Here is a 13,819-nt window from a genome sequence, read left to right on the forward strand (position 1 = left end):
GGAAAACACATGGAAATACAATTAATGTGCAGGAAAGGATTACATAACATTTATCCTCTCTTAAACCATTTAGACCTGACCTCAACATTTAAAAGAAATCTTCTAAATCCTCCAGTTTTCTGAAATAAATATTTTCACGATTTTTCAAAAATAGCAGACCTACAAGCTAATAAGAATATAACATAATCCAGCACAGAAAAACAGTAAATAATATGATTTGGGTGTGGTAATCTGGAAGGTTGTCAGTGAATCGTTTGTTTGTAGTGTAGTTTGGTTGTAGTGATGATTTGGATGTTACATAACTGACTATAGCTGGTATATGAATAGAAGGTACTGTATACAGTACAGCTCTGAAATGCAGAATCCTTTATCATTGAGGTGGGAACCTCAATGATAAACTTACCATCATTTGATGGTAAGTACTTACTTACCATCAAAGGGGAAGTCACTGATGAGTCTTGCTGGTTCATAGCTGGTGGAAACCTCCAGGAAACACAGCAACTTGTTCCTGAACTCCCCCAGATCACCTTCTTCGTTACCTGCTGCCACCGCTGGTTCCCCTACAGCATGTCAAAGAGAAAACAATGGAACACTGCTGATATCCCTAAAGTAGGGTTGTCTTTGGGGGCAGATCACGTCATTTTCAAATGCTCGGAATTGGATGGGAGCAAAAAACGTGATCGGGACCAGTGGCGGTTAGAGTGTTCCACGGGCCCTGAGGCGAGATTGTTGCTAAGTCGTAGTCATTGTTGGCAACTGTACTGTACTTGTACAATGACGTGTGTTGTGCTGTAGCTTTTGCATAGTTTATGATACACACACAGTCATGTACAGTAAGTCCCCTAGCAGGCTAGCAGGTACCCAGCCTTAAGGACCCCATTATTTATTTCCTTAGTTTATTTTCCTGGCAGAGTTCCCATTAATCAGCATCTCTGTAAATGTGGCACATTTAGCCAACAGGACCATTTGCATTGACAGTCCCTGGATGGACATTAGGGGCTCTAATGCACAGAGACGCATAGAGTGGATAATGAGCTCTGACACAAGCCAAGTTGTGCAAGACTACTCCTTGGATGACATCGCAAAAGAGGAAAACTTAATCCATGTGTGGCACTGTAATCCAAGGCAACATGAGAAATCAGGGAGGTTGATACCGTATTTCTATTGGGAATAGGTTGAGGTCCAGGCATGAATAGGGAGCTTTTTTCTGAAAAGCCTGTCCTATTCAGGGAAATCCAGTCCACATCCTCCAATAGGACAAATAAGCCCTTGGATGAAGCTGTAACTAAGCTCTGACAAGTGAACGGCTTTGTTACCACTCTTTTTCCTAGGCTCAGCCATTAGTAATGAAATGACTAAATTGAATCCAGACCACAGTTTCAAGTCAGTCCCCGTATAGGATATACAGTGACAGTAAAACAAAATAGCCACCCAAAGCATATTTTTGGGTAATCATGAACAATCTATTTCTGTGTAGTTTGCATGTGATATTATCCACCAGTCTTTGCTCTCAGACAGTGAAATAATGTGTACAGAGAGACTGGTGCTGCAGAAGCTGTACCCTGAAAGTGCGCTCGGTCACCCCGGCGTGTGTATCCATGGTGATAAACAACACACAGCTGGGAGCTTGGCCATCTATCGTGCCAGGTGGTTGGTTGTTTTGTTTAACCAGCGATGGTATTGTAATTAGGGCTGCACAATTCATCAAAAAGCATGATCTTAGGTTTCACGATTTATCGAATTGTGAAACTTAAGTTGGCAATTAATTAAAACATTTTGCTTCATTCATCGTTACACAAGGAGAGCTAGAACACTGTACACCCTATCTCTCCACCCATCAGGCTCTAGGTGGAACAATATAATCACAAAACAATTACACACTATTTGTACAACTAGACCGGTGCCCGGCTGTAGAGCACTGAGTCGGTAATGATGGAAGTTGGAGATCCATGCCCCACCTGGCTATGCAATACACGTTGTACCTGTGTCAGAGTACCCGTTCCACCCATCTGCCTGTGTCTCAGCACAGCGTGTTAAAAGGGGGAGGGGGGGTGCGGTGGAAGCAAGGGGAATAGATCTTCAAGTTAACGCTGCACTGAGCCTCGACACGTTGTTAGCTTGTAGATCTGCTCGTTTTGGTAAACGACACCGCCATACTACAGAAATATAAATTAAGGTATAGAACTGCGACTCAGAATGTGCACTTGCTTTATTAGAGCCTTGTCTTTATCACGATTGAACGGTCAAATTCTATAGTCGCAAATTGCTACAAATTGCATTTCACAATTCGCACGGTACTATTTTTAGTAGCAAATACAAGTACCTGCTCGCATTGTCGAGCCCTGAACGTGTGTCGAATTTGAAGTCGGTGGTGCGAACGGTTCTCAAGTTACGTGGATTACAGACGTACACACGTATATATGGAGTTCTGTGTCAGGCATGCCCAAATATGGAGTGTTGTGATGTCAGAACAAGCCAGCTCCATATATGGACCCTGTGCAGGGGCCCTGTCCAGAGCCCGGGGAGAGGCCTTTTGTGGCGGTTCTGGACAACCATGGTTCCAACCGACTCGACACCGGGCACTACACTCCCTGTGGGGGTGTGGAAATTGGAAGTCGGTGGGGCGAACAGTTCTCGAGTTACGTGGATTACAGCCTTACACACGTACAGACACATGGTACATTTATAGATAGATAACATGCCCCCAAAAAGCTCAATGTGCCACCAAAAATCATAATTAGTAATCGTGATTAATTAGTTATTGTAGTCATAATCATGCAGCCCTAATTGTAATCGCACAAAACATTTCAATGCTAAGTACCTATATGGAAGTTTTTCTACTTTATGCACTGTATGTGTGCAAGCGTGTGGCAGAGTGCTTCCATTCAATCTTGTTGTATGCAAGGCTTTCACAACATGCTCTTGTTGTGTGGCCAAATGCAGTCCAGAATCTAATCTTAACTTCTTAACTTTCTTTCTGTGCTTTTATCACTATATATTTTTATCACACGATTTTGTAACCCATTTTTCACCCCTGTGTCAATCATCTAAATGTGATCCTGGGCTCTACACACCCTCCGCCAACCTGGGGAGAGCAACGGACTTAACTCATGCTTCCTTCATGCTTGAGTGTCCAAGTTGCTCCTTTACAGTTTACACCTGACAGGGGGGAGTTTCCCTGGTTGGACGTAGCGCGTGGAAGGAACACGTTATTCCAACCAGTTCCTTTCCCCTCCATCAGGCGCCCCGGCTGGCCAGGGTGAGGCAGTTTAGAGACCAGGATTACTGCATGTTTTTGTGAGGGTACCTACCCTAGGGGACACGGGGAGAACATGCAAACTCCACACAGAAAGGCCCTTTCGCCAACCCGCCTTCAGGTATGGGCACTGATGACGCGGAGGAGGAAACACGCCGCCAGCACCCACAGCGCCCCGAGCGGGAATCGAACCCATGCTATATTTATACATGCTATATTTCAACCAGAAACAAACTGGGAGCTATGTGTCGGTAATGAACTTAAAGCCTTGGTCGTACAATGGTGTGTCCCATGCCGACAATGGCTCTATTTTCTTCCATGCTAAAACTTATCCCTTATCCCTAAACTTTTTTTTAACTATTTTGTAAAAACATTTTTGAATAGTTCAACTAGCCAATCTACATCAACACGTTGTGAGCTTATAGATTGGCTATATATTAATATAAAAAAATGTTTTTAAAAATAGTAAAAAAGGCAAAGAAGTTTAAGGATAAGGGGTTTAGCATGGACGGAAATAGAGGCCAATCATATGATGGGAGTATGAATTTACCATTGCCCCCCTTCATTTCCTTTCACACAAACCCTCCCTCATGTTCGTACCCTCAGCCAGTGAGTTGAGGTACTGCTTCATGAGGCCCTGGACTCTTTCCAGGTACAGCTGGATCAGCACGTTGTGGAACTCAGGCCCCGTCTCCTCCCACACGTGGATGATGTGCTCCAGGTAAGGAATAGCCAGCTCCTTAAAGCCCTCCTTCAGGAAGTTCAACACCTTGTCCCTGGGCTGCGTCTCCACCTCCGTCAGGTCCTCAGTAAAGATCTGAGAAGGAGAAAAAAAAAGAGACAGGCTTTAAAAGAAGATGACAAGATAAAACAAGCATCATGATTTATTATTGCTTTCTTTGAATACCGCAGGCCAGAAGGCCTAAAAATTTAAAGCAACAGTGACATGTCTCAACAAACAAAGAGCCACATATAATCAACCCAGAAACATTATCAAAGCCTACCAAAGGTTATTCAATGTATACAAGGAAAAACTAGCATTTTAGTCTGACACATTCCTGAAATTGAGTCAGGAAAATAAGTCACGTCATGGAACAGACACGAAAAAGAAGCAAAAGGCCTGATATCTTATTGTTTCACATTCTGTCAGTACTGCCAGACTGTTATAATAAATACGGTGTAGTTTTGTGGGAGAAAGACACTAGGGTAAAGAAGAATGAAGGAGTGGAGAAATCAGTCAAGGCAAGCTGTCCGGCTATATCACGCTCTCACCTTCAACCCATCCTCTGGACAGATCTTCAGCACCCAGGGGGAGAATTCAAAGATGATGCCCAGATTCTCATTTCCTGTGGCATGGGAGGATACAAGTTACCCATACTGAATATTTATGGGTCAAATTATACAAATATTGGCAAGAAAATGACAACCTTTAGATTCATTTTTAGGGAGAAAGGTATATCTAAAATACACTTACAATTATTTAAAGTTTAAAGTATGACATTTAAAACATCTAAAATATATTGATATTGTTAACAGCTTCAGTAAACATTATAATTGGGATTTGGGAATCCAAATTTTACAACTTCCAAACTCAGAAGCAGCATGAGTTACATTAAACACATTGGCGTAATTGTTGAGCTTACTGTACCCAATCTTTGGAGGTACTGCACTGTTCGCTCATGGCCTTTCAAGGGAGAGTTGGCCTTGGTCGACTGATCCAATAACACCTGGAGGGCTGGCGAGAGAAAACAAGGTGAAGGGAAAGAGAGGTGAAGGGAGGAAAGAGGGAGGAGAGAACAAATGGGGAGGATTAGAATGCATGTCGGAAAGTAGCAATATGTCATCTATTTAGGGTATAGTGTTGTGTTGCATAATTCCTCCTGCAATAGAAAATGGATCTGGTCTAGGAATCACTTTAATTGGCAACTACAAACAGCTGGTTTGAATTAACAATGAAAAAGAGAGGCAGAGAATGAAAAAGAGAGAGAGAGAGAGAGAGAGAGAGAGTGAATGAGAATTAAATAAAATAGAGTAAGAGATAAAAGATAAAAAAGTGAGCATGAGAAGGATAAAGTGAGCCAGAATTTATCAGATTCGGCATTAAATCAACGTTCTGCGTTCGGTTGATTAAAAACAGGCATGGTCGCGGTGAGAACAGCCCAGCATACCACGCAAATCTAAATTACATTAAGACAGCTCTGATCTAGGGTGCGTTTGGAAATGCGCACCGGGAATGTGGTCAGTTTGTTCAGTGTGGTGGGCGGTGATGTCACAGAGTGCGTTCAGTGTGCCATTTTTACGAACGACCTGTGCTGTGACGCATTCACACCGGACAACCACAGCTTCAGGGTAGGGTCGCTCAGTGCGGGCACTCGGCACACCCGGTGCACAGCGCACTGGATTTTAGAACGACAACGCACCGAGTGCACTGTATAAACGAACGACAAGAGAAATACTATAGATAAAATCAAATTTATACCAATTGGTTAAATAAAAAACGTCAAAGCTGTGGTGGGCTGTACGCCTGTACCCACTGTTCTCATTTATATTTACATATACCACCAAAACTTCCTCCCCAGAATGGGTCTCACTCTACTTATATTTCTACTACCGGTATATTTAAGGTGCCTTTCACAGCTAAAGTTCACCGTAAATAGTGTGTGTAGTCCGAAGTTAGTTGGATAGGCGGTTGTCCAGAACTGCTGATTCAACCAATATGCCAATATATGGTTAGTATATATACTGTACATACTGATGACATTAGGGATCTCTCTCCATACATATATATATATATAGATATATAGATATATATATATTTATTTTCCCCCATTCAATCAAGTGTTCAAGCATGCATTACAATTTAGGCATTTAACAGACGCTCTTAATCCAGAGCGATTTACATTAAGCAAGAATTAAAAAAGCATGGCAATACATCACATACAAAAAAGTAGTTATCATGAAACATGCGTAAGCTAAGAACGTAACAGTGGAATATCTATATAATGAAACTATACATATAAACTATACATACTATACTATACTATACATCAGGGTTCCCCAATTAATTTTCCTCAAGGGCCATATCTTGACTAGCGTACCAGGCTGGGGGCCGAGTCTGCACGCTCGAGGTCTTGCCCTGAAAATTCATTTTCAGGGCAAGACCCCATTTGAAAAGGATGCCCAGTTTGACATGCATAGGCTACTGACCGCCATTTAATGCCATTTATATCTGGGACCCTTAAAAAATAAATAAAAAACTTTTTTTTTTTTAATTCTTTCATGGGCCACAAGGGGGCGCTCTGTGGGCCGCAAATGGCCCGCGGGCCGCCTATTGGGGAACCCTGCTATACATATATACTATAAAGTGTTATGACTACATAAAATGAAATTCTAGTGCTGTCTACGCAACATGCTATAAGTCTGTATAAAATGCTATCTAGGTCTACATAAAGTGCTATCTAAGGGGCTAGGGCAAGTGCTACGGGCCATGATGGAGTCTGAAAACGTGGGTTTTCAGACTACGGTGGAAGATTGGGAGTGAGACTGCAGTTCTGATTGTAATGGGAAGTGCATTCCATATTTTTGCAGACAGAAGGGAGAAGAGTTTGGGACGTGGTACTTCCAGCTTCCCTGCGTTGGCTAATCTGAGTGTGCGGGAGGGTTTGTAGGGTTCGATCAGACTTGCAAGATATGGGGGAGCCATAGCGAGCTGTGGCATTTTGGGTCAGTTGGAGAGGCTTAAGTTTACATGCCAGTAGGCCAATAAGGAGGGAGTTACAATAGTCAAGTTTTGACAAGACTGTTGTCTGGATTAGGAGCTGGGCTGACTCTTGGGTGAGGAACGGTCTAATACGTCGTATGTTAGAGACTGTCCAGGACAACACCATGGTTCCTGGCTGTTGGGACAGACGTTACCAGGGCGTTGTCTACGGAAATAGTTAGCTCCCGCATAAGGCAGGACTTAGCTGGGAAGAAGAGAAGTTCAGTCTTTGCATGCATGTCTCGTGAGAGCACACTTGAGTTGTGTTTATCAACATATAAATTCAGCTAAGAAGAATGATGAATCAGACTATGCTAATACATTAGCACTATAGAATCGATGTCATGAATGAGGCCCATTGGCTCTTGTATGTATATACTGTACAAGTGTAAAACGGCAGAGAAAATGCTAAAGAAAACACAAATCAGACCAGATAAAACCATGCATCTCCCCCCAGTTTCTGCAGCAGGCCCAATCAGACAGACAAAGTGGAGGCAGATGTGGAAATGTTTCGCCTGGTTTCACGGTTCTGTATGTAAACTTAGATGGCAGATTCAAATGGGCAAATTTGAACTCTTGGTAATTCTGAATTATCATGAAGGTTGACTCATCTAAGTGACAAGGTCAATCTACTTCTTTGATCATTCATCTCAGAAGATTTCTTCCACTTTTTACATAAAAAGAAAAGAGAAACATCGCAAAAGATACATAATGTACAAATTAAATAGTTGAAGTTCATAATAATATAGAACATGAATAAAAACAAGTGTAATGAGGTTATATGTTGAGTCTGTTAGCCGTTAGTGGCTACATATTTCTTTATACTGTAGGGCTGGGACAATGACAACATTTACGGCAATTATGTGTTATGTATACCAGTTAAAATTATTATTGCTGAAAGTTACAGGAGTGCATATGGAGTGTGATATGAAAAATATATACTGTACGCTTACTATAAATACTAATCATTGTTTAGTTACAGTAAATTTGACAGTCTTGCGTCATTTGTCCATCGGCTTCTGGAGAAACTAAACTTTGTATGGCACATATTTTTAATGGGGAAAAATATGTCGATTTACTTGAGCAAATATCTAAATTATAGTTAAATATAACTGATAAAACACTGAACTACCAGGGTATGTTGATTTTTCACCGTGGTGAGAAAAATGCCATAATGTCTGTTGCGAAGGCTTTCACTTAGAGCTCCATATATGGGGATAACCTATAGTCCCATATATGGAGACAACGGCGATATCTAGCGCTGACATCAGATTAATGTAGAAACTCCAAAGATGGATATACACAGTGGTGACATCATCGTGACACTAGACTTGCACAGCATAAAAGGCGGCTCCAATGGCTTCAAAACCTCAGATACCAAGCAACGGGTATCTCCAACGATCCCAAATCCATAGGCCCTCATTTATCAACCGTGCGTACGCCAAAATATGGGCGCACGCCGAAATTACCGACATTTTCGGCATTTAACATTTCCGGCAAAGCTTGAAATTGAACTTGAGTAGGACAAATAGTCACGTCTGGTCGCGAGCTGGCGTACGCTGTTTTTCTGTTTTACACAAGCGGAGCAGCCTTGTCTGAACTGCTGAGAGGCTGTCACAGGCATCTAAACATATATGTATTCACTCCTAAAATGTTTATATAAAAGGTATGTATAATGTATATGGGCTACATGTAAAAAATAAATAAATAAAAATGTTAAGGAATACATGTGTCATATGAAATTAGTAGGAGATAAAATCGCGCAATTAAAAACAATGTTGCAAGAGATGCTTAAGCCATTTAAACAGTGTTTTGCATGAGCGCATACATGCGAGGATTTGGGCTGTCTGTGCTGAAATATTTCCATGACGGGACGTTGGAGAGTATAGTGCAGCAGTCCCAACGTGGTATAGCCTACTGTAGCCTAATCTACAGCATGAAGGCCGATGTCTTTCTTACGGTATGTGCAATATAATAAACCCGACGCGTCGCTCAATGCCAAATGTACCGTGCCAGGCTCCCAGCGCAAGTGGGAACTGCATCGGAGATATAGGTATATTACCCAGCCAGGCAACCACCAGCCACATGAGGCTATATACGGTTTTTGCTGCACATTCATATGACAGTTGACAGCCCGGCCGGCGGCCACAGCAGTGACTAACGACTGATCTAAATAGAACGTCGGAACGTGCATGGTCAGTTGGTCACGGACGGACCACTGTGATAGAGAGAGACAGACAGACAGACAGACAGACTGGACAGGAGGAGCACCTGCAAAACAGCAGCGTGTGTGTGCCTATTTGTTATTTAATTATGGTTCACAGGTTCAGGTTTTCGTTCACTAATATATCTTGTTGGATATTAAATTAAAAATACTTTAATGATTTAATATACAACTAACAACACACAGTGAAAAATTGCGATATGTGTGCGGGGGGTGAGGCGGGCAGCAAGGGAAACGAAGCGAGAGGAGAAACAGACAGCTTTATTTAATGTGTCATGTAGGTGCGTGCGTGCGTGGACATGACAGCAAGGCAAGCGAGGTGAGAGGGAACAGACAGGGTAGGCCTACAACTTTATTTAATTCATGCAGGTGTTCGTTGTTTATTTATTTAAAAACACACCAGTTAGTTGGGCTTGCAAGTTGCGTGTGCGTGCAGCTTGTGTGCGTCTGTGTGTGTGTGTGTGTGTATGAGAGAGGGGGGTGAGGCGGGCAGAAAGGCACGGTAACCATGGTTTCCAGATCGTATAGCAGTGGTTCAGGTCGCAAAAACGAGGGCGAGGCTTGATTTCTTAGGGCGTGCCAGATAAAATTCAGCCGTGACATTTATTAACGTGAGAACGAAATTAAGGAAGGATCAGCTGTTTGCGATCACTTTATAAATGCCGTGGAGACGTGGGTGTACTACGAAACCTGCACTCGAATTTGTGGCAGATTTTACACTCGATTGATAAATGAGGGCCTTAGAATCTACAGCACTCAAGCAAGATCCAAGACCAAGAACATGTGAACACATAGGAACCAAGGTGTCTGGCTTTACAACCCAGATACCCTGAATAGCTTCTATTACCTTTGGCACGAGTCATCTAGATGACAGAATATATGGCTAATGGCTAAGCAACTTGTAGAGCATTGAAATAGAGGTTTCTACATCCTGGTTAAGTTCGTATCGAAACTGGGAAAGCATCCGTGTCATTTTAGATGTTAGCGTTGGCTGTTAAAGAAATAGCAGAGTGTGAGCTTGCACATCTGCTATTTTTTTTACGTTATTGAAAAATCTTCAAAGTGTGAGAACTACTGCTGAATCGGCCTCAGGTCGATAATAAAAAAGGAACGGTTTTGGACTTACAAGGTTTCCACCCAACAGAAATGACAAAATACTTAACATGTCTATATGCTATACTGTAAAAGCCCTCACCTTTCTGGTGCAGCCCTTTCTTCTCATAGAGAATGATGAGCTCGCTGTACTTGTGGGCTTTCTTCAGAACATACTCACTCTCCTCTATGTGACAGTGGTTGTTCTCCAGACGCAGGAGAGGAGACACAAGAGCCACATTGGTCTGAAGAACAAGAATGGACAGCATGTTGAATATCAGTCACTCACATTGGAAAAACATAATGGAAAAGGTTATCATCAGAATATACAATATATCAAGTTATTTCCTTTTAAAAAAGCAATCAGAACAAACTGTATTTTGTAGAAGATATTATAGAGGGAAATTAGACATCACAAGATTGAAGGTAATCAGCATCAAAAATAATTGTAGCTTCTTATTTTATGTGGACCCAAAACAAGGTCACATAATGTAACTATATTTGAATGAGCTCTGGTACCCATTTGGGACTATGTTTATTAAATTAGTCTCCCTGGCACTTGACAGAGGAAAGGAGAAGAGTTGCTCCGCCACTGTTGCTCTAATCAATGCAAATATATGTCATGAAACTTTTTTGAATCAGTCTCTCACATCTGTTGCCCAGAAACTCAAGGAACTCTTCTCTACTCTAAATAAGAAAAGTCTTACATGCAGATAGCATTTCAGCAGGGTAGTGTCAATGATTTGAAGGAGTTTCTTGCGACTCTTGATGGTTGGAGTGCCTTCCATGAGTGGAGAGGTGGTGGAGGGGTCAGAGTCATTCAGCTGCTTGACGAGATGACTGCGTTTCTGTAAATGCAATAACAAAAGTAATCACACTTATTCAGTCTATCGCAATGACTTGCTACACACTTATTTGCATCCGTAATACCAAAGCTAGTAAACACACAACAACTTAATACTATACTTGAGGGCATTTCACAACCTTCAGTGACTTCACAGACTACCTCATCTCAGATTTGACTGTGTGTATACAGTACATTACAGAGAATGTGGGGAAACCCACATTCACAAACCCATGAATCTCGGATCTAGCTTTATTTTTTTTCAAGCTGGGGCCACTTGCTCAGCGCCCGGTGTTTTTGGCCTCTTCCCATTTTGTTTGTCGCAGCACCACCTGGCAGCCGAAAAATGAAATGAACGCTCCTCATTTTGCTTTTCCTAGATTCACGGGATTCCCACATTCACTGTAACATATACATTACATACAACTCAAACCCCATGTACATCTGTGCTTGTGAGGACATGAGACAGACAGACAGACAGACAGACAGACAGACAGACAGACAGACAGACAGACAGACACACATACACACACACACCTGTGTGAGGTAATCGATGAGAGCCAGGTGAGCCTTCTCCAGCTCTGCCCCAGACAGAGTGGGCAAAGGGTTGGGGTAATGCAGCTGCTTACGGTAGTCTGAGGGGAGCAGGTCAGGATACAGACCAATCACATGAGTGGGATCTGTAAAATCACATTGAAAAACTCACCATTAGCTTGATTAGCTCCATTGTTAACTTTAAGCCCTCCTTAAAGAGCTGGCTGAATAGCAGAATGGAATTGTAACAGGCTCCTTTTACAGTGCCTATACAGTATGTTGTTCTTTGCTATTTTACTTGTCTAGCACATTGAATGACTGTATTTGGCCGTTATTGATTATAACAATACCCAATTGTGATGTCCATGTCAAATATACATAACGTAACATATTTGTATGTCCCAAACACACCGTTTACACAATTAAGGCCTCAAGCATTTTTGTCTTTTATCCATTTGACATATGTACAAATACTATATTACTACTACTATGGTCATGTACAGTATGTATTTCTGTCACAATCAAAATAATTGCTTTCATTTTAACCACTAAACCTGCCATTTATATATTTGTAATAAAGCTTCAAAAAAGAAGAAAAGCACACCACATGTAATATATTTGTAGATAATGTCAAGTAAAGTTACAGTGTGCATCATCCCTGTTGTCAACGTATCATACCTGTGCCAAGTTTGGCAAACACCTGCATGGAATCATCAAATCTCTTCTGGCAGAAGAGGTTGAAGGCGTAGAGGTTCTGAATGTGGTGGATCTGCTGCTTCTTATCTCCATCTGAATCATCCTTCATCTTCTAGGGGGTGAAAGAACATAGCTTCCATCATAATACTGTACAGAAAAATAGCAAGTGTAAAATAAAGACATTCCAGGGCAGTTTATGTTAAGAGTAGTGTAATAGACCAATGGTTCTCAAACATTTTCCAGCAGTTCTCAAATGGGAAGATGACGGTGGGCATTGTAAACAAGCATCTCGAGCTTAGTCCACTTCCCTGGGTAAACATGCAGTTATAGTAGGACGTACCAGTATGTACAATAGTATTCTTGTACTGCAGAGAGGGTACCAAATGGACCTATTGGTTCCATGCATTTGAACACTCTCCGAGTTAAATTAACACCAGTAAATGAAAGCTGGAGGGGTCCCTGTGTTCTGTTGTATGTGTCTACAAACAAAATAAGCCTGCAAATCTACATTTAGTCAACAACAAACTGTGTTCAATTTACATTTGAACACAAATGTAAATTTGTGGGGCGGTGGTGGCTCAGGGGTAGAGTGGCCGGATGGCAACCGCAAGGTCGCCAGTTCGAAACAGGGCTCCCCAGAGTTAGTGTCGAAGTGTCCTTGAACAAGACACTGAACCCCTAATTGCCCCTGATGTGCTGGTTGGTGCCTTGCATGGGTTCTGCCGCCATCGGTGTATGAATGTGTGTCTGAATGGGTGAATGTAATGCACAATCTATGTAAAGCGCCTTGAATAAAGGCGCTATATTATAAATGCACCATTTACCATTTACATTACACCATCTTCCATTGTGCTAATTCCACAGAAATGTTTCTGTTGAAATGTTTGCATATAACGTTACAATGAAGAGGAATAATGTAGGCGGTGGAGATTTCTATGACGTATTTACGGTTGGTTAGGGACATCATTGAAACGTGAACAAAAATCAATCTCAGAACTTCACAGGTTCTCTGGAAGATTTCAGGTTATGTAGAATTCCGGATTATGCTTCATAGTTGTAGAGAAACATAATAGTGCAAGCACATCATAGTCTGCAAGTAACTTTGTATAAATAGAAATACTTAGTTATACTGACTGAGTATTAATGGATATTGGGTCTAGTTTTGATGCTCACCGCCAGCTGCAAGGCCAGTTCAAACTGCTTGTCCTGGAGAAGCTGACGGATCTGGCTGGCAATGGACACAGGCACTAGACGCCACACAAAGTGGTTGCTGGCAACATACACGATATTGGGCCTGTGATAGATGAAGGATAGAGAGACAAAGACAGAAAGAGAGAGAGAGAGAGACAGACAGAGAAAAATAAAACACACAAGAGAGAATGGAGTTGGAACGCAAGTAATCTTTCACTCACA

The 13,819-nt window shown here is 41.9% G+C and overlaps 1 protein-coding gene across 2 annotated transcripts in view; it reads right to left on the reverse strand.

Moving 5' to 3' along the window:
• Nucleotides 1–13,819, reverse strand: part of vps39 (VPS39 subunit of HOPS complex) — a 34,794-nt gene that overhangs the window by 13,435 nt on the left and 7,540 nt on the right. The window contains exons 10-18 of one of the 2 annotated variants that reach the window (XM_083792468.1): nucleotides 13,580–13,700; nucleotides 12,389–12,515; nucleotides 11,714–11,856; nucleotides 11,040–11,180; nucleotides 10,436–10,577; nucleotides 4,905–4,991; nucleotides 4,529–4,602; nucleotides 3,857–4,073; nucleotides 432–560 (exon numbers count right to left, since the gene is read on the reverse strand). In XM_083792468.1, coding sequence (XP_083648594.1) covers nucleotides 432–560; nucleotides 3,857–4,073; nucleotides 4,529–4,602; nucleotides 4,905–4,991; nucleotides 10,436–10,577; nucleotides 11,040–11,180; nucleotides 11,714–11,856; nucleotides 12,389–12,515; nucleotides 13,580–13,700 — 1,181 coding nt within the window. Of the gene's footprint in view, nucleotides 1–431; nucleotides 561–3,856; nucleotides 4,074–4,528; nucleotides 4,603–4,904; nucleotides 4,992–10,435; nucleotides 10,578–11,039; nucleotides 11,181–11,713; nucleotides 11,857–12,388; nucleotides 12,519–13,579; nucleotides 13,701–13,819 lie in introns of both variants that reach the window. The other variant, XM_083792467.1, reaches the window with a different exon arrangement.

Source organism: Protomyctophum parallelum (assembly GCF_964188405.1).
Source record: "Protomyctophum parallelum genome assembly, chromosome: 20".
In the NCBI taxonomy this organism is placed as follows: domain Eukaryota; kingdom Metazoa; phylum Chordata; class Actinopteri; order Myctophiformes; family Myctophidae; genus Protomyctophum; species Protomyctophum parallelum.